Source organism: Peromyscus maniculatus, chromosome 22 (genome assembly GCF_049852395.1).
Source record: "Peromyscus maniculatus bairdii isolate BWxNUB_F1_BW_parent chromosome 22, HU_Pman_BW_mat_3.1, whole genome shotgun sequence".
Lineage (NCBI taxonomy): Eukaryota > Metazoa > Chordata > Mammalia > Rodentia > Cricetidae > Peromyscus > Peromyscus maniculatus.
Window position 1 is genome coordinate 8,392,377 of NC_134873.1, and position 11,679 is coordinate 8,404,055.

The 11,679-nt window shown below is 59.3% G+C and overlaps 2 protein-coding genes across 4 annotated transcripts; both read right to left on the reverse strand.

Moving 5' to 3' along the window:
* Window positions 1-567: 567 nt before the first annotated feature.
* Plin5 (perilipin 5) lies at window positions 568-7,160 on the reverse strand. 3 transcript variants are annotated; one of them, XM_042267455.2, is made up of 9 exons: window positions 7,089-7,160; window positions 6,678-6,850; window positions 6,458-6,518; window positions 5,946-6,141; window positions 5,274-5,356; window positions 4,818-4,998; window positions 3,824-4,023; window positions 2,357-2,464; window positions 568-1,486 (listed from the first exon to the last, which is right to left on the reverse strand). In XM_042267455.2, the coding sequence occupies exons 2-9, from the start codon at window positions 6,719-6,721 to the stop codon at window positions 971-973; spliced, it is 1,389 nt and encodes a 462-aa protein (XP_042123389.2). In that variant the 5' UTR covers window positions 6,722-6,850; window positions 7,089-7,160; the 3' UTR covers window positions 568-970. The 3 variants fall into 3 exon arrangements, with proteins under 3 accessions (XP_042123389.2, XP_006982303.2, XP_006982301.2); XM_006982241.4 differs by having other exon boundaries at window positions 6,678-6,790; window positions 7,089-7,134; XM_006982239.4 differs by lacking the exon at window positions 7,089-7,160 and having other exon boundaries at window positions 6,678-6,933.
* Window positions 7,161-8,427: 1,267 nt separating this feature from the next.
* Lrg1 (leucine rich alpha-2-glycoprotein 1) lies at window positions 8,428-10,608 on the reverse strand. Its single transcript, XM_006982245.4, has 2 exons — window positions 10,450-10,608; window positions 8,428-9,622 (listed from the first exon to the last, which is right to left on the reverse strand). Exons 1-2 carry the CDS (start codon window positions 10,470-10,472, stop codon window positions 8,605-8,607), a joined length of 1,041 nt encoding a protein of 346 aa, XP_006982307.2. The 5' UTR covers window positions 10,473-10,608; the 3' UTR covers window positions 8,428-8,604.
* Window positions 10,609-11,679: the final 1,071 nt, after the last annotated feature.

Consider the following 11,679-nt stretch of genomic DNA (forward strand, 5'->3'; position numbering starts at 1 on the left):
GGGGGGCACCTTCTGGACAAGACGGGTGCTGGCAGGTGGGCAGAGATGGGGACACTATTCTGAGAGCACTAGGGAGCTATGGGGTTTCTGGAACAGAAGCCCAGAAACACCATCCAGGCAGGGTTCCAAGGAAGCCAGGGGCTACCCTGATCTCACCATGCTGGCAGAGCTTTCTCGCCAATGTGCTGCCCAGACCCAGGAGTCGGGGGCAGCCAAGAATGCGGTGAGAAGCCAGGAGGGCCCTGTGGGACCCATCCCGGCCTATGCCCTGTTTTCTGACTCCCACAACCCTTCCCCAGAGCAGGCTGTCTCCTGCAGATCCAGGGAGAAGAGAGGCCACCCCTGTGGCATCCCCACCATCACCTCCTTCCTCTCCTGCTTCCAAGAGGTTCCAAGAACTGATTTATACTACAGTAAGGGCGGCTTCTACTTAGGTGTACTGAGGGGGCAACACTTAGCCTAAGCTCCTCCCTCCATGCTGTAAGAAATGCTCTGGTCCTGAACGCTGGCTGGAAACTCCATCCCCACACCCTGAAAACCGGCAGCACTAGAGTGTCAAGACCCACCTCAGACCACAGCATACATGTTTATTCTGGACCATGAACAGCAAAACAAGTAAGTCTCTGGCCCAACAGAGCTGGCTGGACATCCTGGAGGGACATCAGCCAAAAGCATTTGCTTTGAAAGCATCTGAGCCCCTGGAGCAGATGCCGTGGGACACCATGTTTTCCTCAGAGCCCAGAGCCGCCTTAAAATATATATATATATTTGACAGTTTTGCTAAGGCAGCTCAAGCTGGCCTCAAATCTCAATCCTCCTGCCCTAGCCTCTCAAGTGCTGGCACGATAGCTGTGTGCCAACTTTGGAGGTGGGGACAGGATCACAGGAAAGAGTAGCGTGCGTGGGGTCCACAGCCCGCTGGGGTGAGCGCGATCATGTGACCACCAGGGGGCAGCAGGGCCCTGGGTGGTCAGAAGTCCAGCTCCGGCATCATCCTGTGTTTAGGCGGGCTGCTCTGGGGCTCGGCCGGTAACGGCAGCGGCGGGTCTGCGTGCTCGGCCTCCCAGGCTCTCTGTTGGGCCGGCCAGTCCATGTGCGCCCAGCGCGGATCGGGGGCGCCCACCACCTCGTCCACGCAGGCAGCCAAGTCGGCCAGGTGCTCCGGCCGCTCCACCAGGATTGGTGCAAATGGACCCACGAGCCAGGGCAGGGGCACCGCCCGCAGGACCAAGTCCAGCAGCTCGTCCACGCAGGCGTGTGCACGGGCCACGCGGCCCCGGCCCTCGGCCAGAGCGGCGGGCGCCACGTCCCGTAGGCAGCGGGCGTCGGCGAAGGCAGCCTGCAGGGCGTCCACGCTGCGCTGCACCTCGGCCACCTTGGCCCGGGCACCCGGCGGCAGGCCCCGCACACAGCCTGCCAGCGCGTCCACAGCACTCTGCAGCTCCAAGGTCAGGCTGCGAGACAGGGCCAGGGTCTCCAGCTCCACCTGCAAAGGGTCCATCCTCAGTTTCCCCATACATCTAAAGCAGGGTTCTCAACCTGTGGGTCACAACCCTGTGAGTGTAGAAAGGTCTTTTCATAGAGGTCCTGTATTAGATATTTACATCAAGATTCATAACAGGGGCTGGAGCGATGGCTCAGAGGTTAAGAGCACTGGCTGCTCTTCCAGAGATCCTGAGTTCAATTCCCTGAAACTACATGGTGGCTCATAACTATCTATAATTCGATCTGGTACTCTCTTCTGGCATTTAGGCAGAACACTGAATACATAATAAATAAATAAATCTTTTTTTAGGGGCTAGCGAGATGGCTCAGAGGTTAAGAGCACTGACTGCTCTTCCAGAAGTCCTGAGTTCAATTCCCAGCAACCACATGGTGGTGCACAGCCATCTGTAATGAGATCTGGTGCCCTCTTCTGGCCTGCAGTCATACATGCTGTATACATAATAAATAAATAAATCTTTTAAAAAAATAAATCTTTTTTTGAAAAAAGATTCATAACAGTAGCAAAATTACAGCTATGAAGTAGCAATGAAATAATTTTATAGTGGGGAGTCACCATAGCATGTATAAAACAGCTGCATTAGGAAGGCTGAGAGCCACTGATTTAATGGAAGCTTTGGCTGCTTCAGTTTCCCCATGAAATCTAATGTGAGGACCTTGGCTTGCCTCAGTTTCCCCTGTGGACAACAATGGGGGGCGTGCAGATCTGCCTACTTTACCTCGAGGATGCAAAAAGAAAATATGTGCCCTGCCTGTTTCCCTCATGAACACCCAGCCTGGTGACTGAGAGCACTTGAGCCAGGATCCCTGTCTCGTGCCCAGGATGGGTCCCGCCTTCCCCACGGCCCCTCACCTGGCTGTGGCTGCGCCCATTCTCAGGCCATGGACTCCAGTCCTCCCACAGCTCCTGCACCTTTGGGGGGTGGGGAGTGGGGCTCACCCCGCTCTGCATACGGTGAATCTGCAGGACAGGGACACTGGGAGTCAGGCTGGAGGTCTTGGGGTGAGTGGGCCCTCCTAGCCTGCAGTCAGCCTCTAGCAGCCATTAATGAGCATCATCTGAATGCCGCCAGCCTTGCATTCTGTTGGCCAACCACCCCTTGTCCCCTCTGCTCCTCCTGTTGCTCACTGTCACCACCCCGTCCACGGGGGTCCCTGCCCAATGGAGAGCCTCCCTCCCTCTCCCGCCCGAAGACAGTGAATGGACAGGTATAGTGTGGTATGTCAGTATTCAGTATTCAACCAGGAAAAGGGGGAACGAGGACAGCTCCACGGTGGGTGGCCTGGCGGGTGACAAGACAGGACACAGCACAGATCTGCCCCAGCCTCACACCCACAGAGACAGGAAGTGGGAGGGCGGGAAGAGGGTTTGGATGGGGATGGAATTAGTATTGAACAGGGACGGAGCCTCACTGGGGGGAGAGGATGGGTGGTGGGGGAGGGCTGCATGGCTTCCTGAGTACTGGGGTGACAAGGCCTGAGCCACCACGCCGCAGCAATACCATAATGCGGATGTTTTAAAATGAGGAGAGAGATAATGCAAGATCCCGTGTCCCCACACAGCTGTGGGTCCCCACACAGCTGTGGGCCCCCACACAGCTGTGGGCCGGCACACAGCGGACTTTCTCAATAAGCATTTAGTAACCTGACTATGTACAAACTCTCCCATTGGCCCCTGCAGGCGGTGCTGTGGGCAGGCCAGCCATACAGTAGAGGCTCAGTAGCCGCATGTGGGAAGCGCTGGGGCACAGCGCAGTGCTGAGCGCCTTCCCAGCGCGTGTGAGGCCAGACAAAGGCCCTGAGGCAGGGTGGAGCCTGGTGGGAGGCTGTGGGAGGCGGGATGGGAGGGGGTCAGGAGTGGGAGGACAGAGACTGTGCTCGCTGGTGCCCTCTGGTGTGTCCGTCGTGGGGATGACTGACTGGGCGAGGTGAGGGCTGAATCCCGTGGTGTGTGTGTGCGTGTGCGTGTGCGTGTGCGTGTGTGTGTGTGTGTGTACGCACGCACGTGTCTGTGTCTATATGTGAAGAAGCAGGTGGGCTGGCCAAGGGCTTTGAAGACGAGGCCACTGTTAGCTGGGAGGGGAAGGAGGGATCGGGGGCAGAAAATGCGGAGGGACACAGTTTGGGGTGAAGGCTGAGGTGTGATCTGGGATCTAGGGTGATGTGTCCCGATGGGGTCTCTTCCTGAGTCCACTAGACTCAGATCCCTGAGAGCCCCGCCCCCACCCTCAGCAGGGACTCCGCCCCATCCCAAAGGGAACCCCCACCCATCGGGAACGCCCCCCCCCAGCCCTCTGACTACCGATCCCTGGTTGCTCACCAGCTCCAGGGTCTCCTGCAGCTGGGCCAGCGTGTCCTGGGTGCGGTGTTTGCTCTGCCTCAGTTTCCCCAAAGAGTGTTCATAGGCCAGGTGGCGGAGGCGCGCCGACAGGGATCCCAGACGCACAAAGTAGCCCTGTTGCCGCCTCTGCTCCTCCACAGAGCCCACTTCTGGGCCCTCAGCCTCGGCTGCCAGGGCCGCTGGGGACCAGGACACCGGTGGGGGGGGGGATGTCGGCATGACACGCCCTGCGCCTCTGCTCACCCACCGTCCAGAGTGCCCAGGCCCCCAGCTCTACAGCATCTCCTTGTTCCCCTCGCCCCTCTAACCTTCCCCAAATCCTACGGCGTACTTTATTTTTGTTCCTTTGTTTTGAGACATGTAGCCCAGGCTACCTTCCAACTCACTACATAGCCGAGGCTAACCTTGGGTGTTGAGGTGACAGGTGAGGGCTGCCACAGTGGTTCATGGGGTGCTGGGGATGGGACCCAGGCTTTGTATCCCCAGCCCTGGCTCCTGCGCTGAGGTAGGTCAGTGATGATGGAAAGAGAGAACCAACCCCCTGAAGTTGGATCTCTGACCTCCCACGCCTGCTGTGGCACACGCACACGCACACAGAGGCAGACCCAGGACTCGAACCCAGGCCTGATTCTACCAAGCATAGCCAGGTCCAGTGATGCACACCCATCATTGCAGCACTCAGGAAGCTCAGGCAGGAGGATGGCCATGAGTTCAGGGCCGGCCTGGGCTACAGAGTGAAACCCTGTCTCAAAACAATGGCAACAAATGACATGAAATGAATCCACACATCTGCAAGCCAGATAAAGCAGTTTCCATGGCCACCACATGCAAAAGTCCCATGTGTCCTTGGGGTCCCGGTGTCCAATTTTCTGGGCACAGAGCGGAGGGAGAGATCTGACCTGGTTTGAGTCCCAGGTTTCCCTATGCTGTGCTGTGCAACCTCGGGCAAGCCCCAGACCTCTCTGATCAGTACCTAGCTCATCCTCAGTCATGGGCAGGAAGTGGTCCACCAGCTCCTCGGACTTGCCCAGAACCATGTCCATGGCCTGGCTCATGGAGCGCCTCAGCTCTCCGCTCCAGCGCCTGCCGCGCTGGGCCAGGCCCACCACACCTGTGACGCTGGTGGCCACTACGTCCTTGGCTGAGGTCACCACCTGTGGGGAGGGTGTCAGTTTGGGCGCGGTGAGCCTATGGCTCCATTTACCCCCACTTTAGTCCTGGGAGCAGAGATCCCCAAGACCTTCTGAACTTCCTCCTAGTTCTGTGCCTCAGTTTCCCTTCATCGGATAGGTGGCCCTGAAGCCCTCCCCAACTGGCCAGCTGGGGCCACCGACACCTACATGTACATCCTACACATCTGCTCCCCCAAAGTCCTCCCCTCCCCCTCCTCCCCCTGGAGGGGTCCCTGAGGCCTGGTCAATTCTAGTACCATATCTGACGGCTGCTGCAGGAAGGGCAGCTTCTCCTCCAATTTGTCCAGTCCCCTGCAGGCAAGACTGTTCACCGTGGCCACTGAAGAGAGACGGAGAGTGATGGGGGTGAAGGGCTGTGGTGGGCGGGAGTGCCTGGCAGAGAGGGAGGGCGTAGAGGGGGGTGCACCCTGGCGAGGGGGACCTGAGGCATTCCAGCTATTGAGCCCTGTCACCCCGTCCCCTGCTGGGTCCCTCGGCACAGCTGGGCTCAGAGCCCTGGGAACAGCAGAAGAGTTGGGGACCCTCAGAGACCCTCTTCAGTCACATCCCCTGGTCAGGTGAGAGCCCTGAGCCAGAGACCTGGAGGCAAGGGAGGTGCCAGAAGTTGAGACAGGGCAGAGCGGACAGAGTTGGGGACCCAAGAAGAGGTCGAGGCTGACTACATGTGATTTGATCCCAGGGCCCCATAAGCTGTGAATGGTAGTGCACGCCCATCATCCCAGCACTCCGAAGGCTGAAGCAGGAGGATTGCTCAGCGTTCTGGGCCAGCTTGGGTTACAGAGCAAAACCCTGAGTCAGAAAAAAGAAAAAAAGGGGGTGAGGGCTACCTGGGTGGCTCAGGGAGGGACACCTGCTTCTGGGGATGGTAAAGAAAGACGAAGGTAGGGACCCGGGGGAATCAGACTCACACTGAGGCTGCAGATGCTCCAGCAGCGGCTGCGCGTGGTCCAGGGCGCGGGTGGTCACACTGCACACACAGTTCTCAGCGAGGCGACAGGCCGAGCCCAGCAGCGGGTGTTTGTCCTTGGCGGCATTGTAAGCGCCAGACACGGCCGTGCAGGTGGCCCTGACGAGGGGCAAGGCTACCACACGCTTCACCACGCTCTGCAGGAACCGGTGAGGTCAGGGCTCTGCCCCACCAGGGGACAAAGGCAGGTCGCCGGCCAATGCGGGCAGCGCACCACTCAACAGGGCACCTCCCGGTGCTCCAGGTGAGGCTGCCGAGTTGGGGACCAGCTGGGGCCTCAGTTTCCCCACAGGTTGTAACTGTGGGTGGCATATACCCTGGGTTTGGTGACACCAGTCACGGAGCTGGATCTTGGTGTGTCACTGCTAGTGCCTCCCCCAGGGGACGTGCGGGGACCCAGCCGCGATCCCCCTCAGAGGGGCCCCCCATACGGCCACTCTCCCAGCCCCTCACCTGCTGGTCCGGCTCCCTCAGGCCGCATCCAGGGTCCTGAGCTGTCTCATCATTGGACACACTGAGAGGCAGGACAGAGAGAGGGGACCCCTGAGAGCCTGTGGGGTGTCCTGGGGTGCATAGATAAGGCCTGCACAGGGCCCCCGCACACAGTAGGTATATAATAAAAACCCACGGCTTTGTGGGGCAGGGGACGTGGGCCCCGAGTTCAGATCATTACCTGCGGTGTGTCTCGGGACTGGCGAGTGCACCTCTCTGGTCCATTCCACGGGGACAGACCTACACACCAGCTCCGCTTGCGGAGGTGGAGGCAGCGGCCGCAGAATCCGGTCCCTTTGACAGGCAGGGAAATTGAGGCACGGGCTGCACGTGGAGCTCCGAGGTCACCCTCAGCTGTCCGGGGTGACAGGGACGCTGACCTCAGGGCGCACAGCCGCACTGTGCGTCCCCACCATGGCCGTCCCACTGTCCTCTGCGCCTGGGCCACGCCCAACTGGGTCCTGGGCCGGGGCCCACTGGGCCAAGGGTCCCGCCACCTGCCGCGCCCGTGGCTCCACGCATGCGCGCCCCTCCCCCTCCGGCCCCGCGGGGGAAGCCGGGTGTTCGGGGTTAGGGCCTTGCGCGCCCTCACCTGGGTACAGAGCAGACCCCGCGGGTGTCCCCGGCGCCCCCACCCGAGTCAGCCCCGCAGCCCTTATAGCAGCTCTGGGCGGGGCCTCCGCGCGCGGGCCAATGAGGGGCCGGGGTGTGTCCGGGGCTTCCCCCCACCCCCGTTGCCTTAGCGACCCAGGGACGCTGGTGTTCCTGTCCGGTTTCCAGTTCTGACCTCCGACTAGGGCCGAGGGCTTTCTTACCCTTGATTCTTTTATGTACACTTGTTTTGTTTTGAGTCAGAGGCTCACTCTGTAGCCCAGGCTTGACCGGAACTCACTCTGTAGCCCAAGATAGCCTAACTACATAGTCAAGGATGACCTTAAACTCACCACCCAATGGCTAAGGTGACAGATGTACTCACCACCCTAGTTAGGCAGTGCCGGGGGACCCAGAGCCGTAGTGCTAGGGAATTCTGCCCCCTGAGACCCACCCGGCCTGCTTCCTTATTATTATTATTATTAATGTGTGCAGGTGTTTTGTCTGTATGTCCGTCTCCCTTTCTGTGCACCACGGAAGCCAGAGAGGGCGACAGCCGCCTGTGACTGGAGTGACAGGTGACTGTGAGCCATCATGTGGGTGCTGGGACTCGAACCCAGGCTGCAGCTCTTCTGCCACTGCCATGTCTGCTGTTTAAGAAGAGCAGATCCTGTCAGCTCCGACCCCATTTTACAGATCAGCAAACGGAGACCCCAGGCTTAACCCACTCTCCTCAGCTTCCTCTGCAGGACTGGGCTGAGAAACCCTATCTTGCGGTGTTACATGCCTCTCTCTCTCTCTCTCTCTCTCTCTCTCTCTCTCTCTCTCTCTCTCTCACACACACACACACACACACACACACACACACACACACACCCGTGCCAGGAGGTGGAGGCAGGAAAATCATGAACTCAGATCATCCTAGGTTACCTAGCAAGTTTGAGGCCAGCCTGGGCTACATGAGACCTTGTCTACAAAAAAAGCTGGGCGGTGGTGGCGCACGCCTTTAATCCCAGCACTGGGGAGGCAGAGGCAGGCGGATCTCTGTGAGTTCGAGGCCAGCCTGGGCTACAGAGAGAGTTCCGGGACAGCCTAGGTTACAGTGAGAAGGGTCTGGAGAGCGGGATGTCAATAAAGGGCTTGCCATGCGAGCCTGAAGGCCTGAGTCTGAATCCCCAGCAGCTACGTGTTGGACGGAGAGAACTGGCTTCTGCAAGTTGCCCTCTGATCTCTCTCTCTCTCTCTCTCTCTCTCTCTCTCTCTCTCTCTCTCTCTCGCGAGCGCGCGCGCGCATGAGCACAAAATAAATGTAAAACAACAAGGAACCGCGTGAACGCTGAGTTGCTCAGTCAGCCTAGGGGCCGTTTTACTAACTGCTTTGGTGACCTCCTAACAAGGTGGCCTGGGGTGCGGCAGAGGGAGAGAGTGCAGGCGACGAGGAGCCCGGAGGGCGTCAGAAAACCGCAATCCCCCTCCCCCGGCAGAGGGAATGGGGAGCCCGCACCCCAGTCGCCATCCTACAGGGACCCCAGCTCCGCCACGTCCAGCAGCAGCCGTCCCCTCAGGGCCTCGGGACCCGCACAGCGCGTGTCGTTCGGTGAGAACATCTTGTGTCTGTTGGCGTGCACCCAGCGGCACAGGTCCCGCAGGTCCTTGTCGCAGACCCAGGGGTTGTGCGACACGTCGAAGCCGTCCTGCATGTCGCGGGCCGGCCTCCCCAGCGACGCCCAGAGGCCGGGGGGCGTGCTGGATAGAGAATTGTTGGACAGATCCAGCATGTCCAGCTGCCGGAGGCCCCTGAAGGCTCCGGCCGCCACCTCGGCCAGCCGGTTGTCGCTCAGGAACAGGACACGCAGAAATGGCTGGGGCGCGAGCAGGCCATCCCCCAGCCTCCGCAGCCGGTTCCCTTCCAAGTGCAGCCGCTGCAGCCGCCTCGGGCCCCAAAGGAGGTCTGAGGGCAGCGTCTCCAGCAGGTTGTGCCCAAGGTCCAGGGTGCTCAGGGCGCGCAGGCCGGTGAGGAGCCTGGGGGGCAGTGTACGCAGCCGATTCCCCGCCAGGTCCAGGTGGCCCAGGGCGCGCAGGCCCCACAGCCACCGCGCGCTCGCGGCCTGCAGCCGGTTGTCCCGCAGGACCAGGGTGCGCAGGGCGGCCGAGGAGCGGAAGAGCCCCGGGGGCAAGCCTCGGAGCTCGTTGTGGGTCAGGTCCAGGACGCGCAGCCTGGGCACGGACGCCAGAAGCCTCGGGGACAGAGCCTGCAGGCGGTTGCTGGAGAGGTGCAGCTCCCGCAGGCGAGGACAAGCTCGCAAGGCGGAGGCGGGCAGCTGCGTCAGGTTGGAGAATTCCACCGACAGATGGACCGTGTCAGCCGGGAGGGGACTGGGGAACTCGGTGGCCCCGTGGCAGGAGACGGTGCTGCCCTCAGCCGACAGCAGTACCAGGCATTCCTTGAGACTGAACGCGATGCCCTCGGCTGAAGTCACCCAGAGGGCCAGGAGGAGCAGGATTCTGGGCAGGCAGGTGTTGAGGTCCTGGGGGCTGCAGTCAGGGAACTATGGTGAAGATACATTCCCTCCCTCCCCGTGGCCACCACCCTGGACTGGGACAATAGGAGCCTCGTGGTTTGTTTCCTGAGTCTATTTTTGTCCTCTTAGCTGGGTAGGTGAGTGGCAGAGCGAGTGAACTCCTATTCATCCTGCAAAGCCTCAGTCACACTATTTTCATTCTCACCTACTGCCTCCCCTCAGCTTCCAGAAGCAGCCTCTGTCCCACAGCAAATCTCACCTCTATGTTGCTTAAATTCCTGGGTCTGACATCTACACACTTCCTCCCCTGCTGCCAGCTCTAAAAGGTTACCAGTTATTAGTTATTCCCAGCCCAACTAGCTAGTTACTTCTAATTTGGTTTGTATCTTGGGCCTTTTCCTATCTCCCTAGTTATGTGCTTGAAAGGGAGAGTCAGTGGACTCCTGTTCATCCTGCAAAGCCCCAGCCACAATGCCTGGCTTTCATTAACGCTTCTGTGCTGTTCTTAGGAGGACAGAAGCTCCCGCACTGGGCTCCTCCTTTCTCTGTCCAGCTCTGGTTTGGGTTGAGCGGTCACCACTGGGTACTCGGGGAGAACTCGGGGTGCAGTCGGGTCTGGTTAAGTCCTTACCACAACCCTGGGAGCGCCAAAGCAGTGGTGACTGTGGCCTTGGGCCTTAGCAGGCCCTCCCCCATGCCTGCTCACGGGGCCCCTGGAGGCCTGTGTCTGCACTAACAGCCTGCCGCCGGTCTACATCTGTCCCTGGCAACCTCACTGGGTCAGACCAATGTCCCCGTGGTTCTGCCTGGCCCGGCTCCAGGCCTGCCGGGGAGACCTACCTCCCTCGCTGCCCAGAGTTCATGGCTGCTCTTCTCCTTTCTCTCTGTGTCTGTCCCTGTGGCCCCAGGCAGGTGGCTTTATACAGTCCCCACCTCAACTCGGTGCAAAGCGGGAAAGAGCCTGGGGACAGGTCAGCGTTACTACACCCTTTCCTGGCAGTGGCCACTGCTTCCTGCCCACCCCTTCCCGGACAGCATTTCTTCAGCTTTAACTTCCTGGTATGGGGATTGGTCCCACACAGTGTCTCCAGAGCGGAGTCCCCACCTCTCCCCTCCCAGGATTCGGGGACTGAAATTGCAATGTGACCCGGCACCTGGCTGCTCTTTGAGCCGGGGACAGGGAACAGCAGGAAGAGCATTGGGAAAACTCTGTGGCCTCAAATAGCTGACATGCTGTGTCTTCTTTCTTTGCTCAAGTAGCTTGCCTTTAAGGTAATGAGCAAGGGACAGTGCTCGGTTCTAAATTCGAGCTCCCGCACAATGAACGGCAGCAGCTGGCTTAGGTTGTCTGGGGCTCGGGTTCCCCACCTGCACAGCTGAACTCAACCTTCCAGAGACCTTCTCATGAGTCTGCAGTGTGTGCAGGTGTCTGTTGTGAAGACACAGTGTGGTTGAGTGTCATCACCGCACTCTGGGGTTGGGATATGGAGGATCTCTTCTGCTTTGACGTCAGCCTGGGCTCCATAGTGAGACTTTTGTCGGACAACAACAAAAACTACAACAGTGAAATGCATTTTGAGGCTATGAATTTGCCTTTGAAGACAACTTTGGCCATGTCACATGCACACACACTTGCAGAGGCCACAGGTCGATGTTGCCCATCTTCCTCAGTAGCTCTCCGCCTTGTTCATTGAGACAGGGCCTCTCACTGGTTGGGCTAGGCTGACAGGCTTGAGAGCCAAAGGGGTCTTCCTGTCTTGGCCTCCGAGCTTTAGAATTACAGGTGCACACCACCACACCCAGGTTTTTCTGAGTGCTAAGGGATTCGAACTCAGGTCCTCATGCTTGTGTGGGAAGTGTTTTACCCACTGAGCCGTCCCTCCAGCACCTGGTGAGTTCCTCGGTGTTATTAAATCTTCCCAGGTCTTCACACTTCTCCCTGACCTCTCCTCCCAGCCTGGACTCTGAGAGGCTAAACCCCCCGTTTGCCTGTGAGCATGACTAAGAGCAGACTCTGTCCCCCAAGTGTTCCCAGTCACCCCAGGAAACAGAGCTGACCCAGAGTCGAGG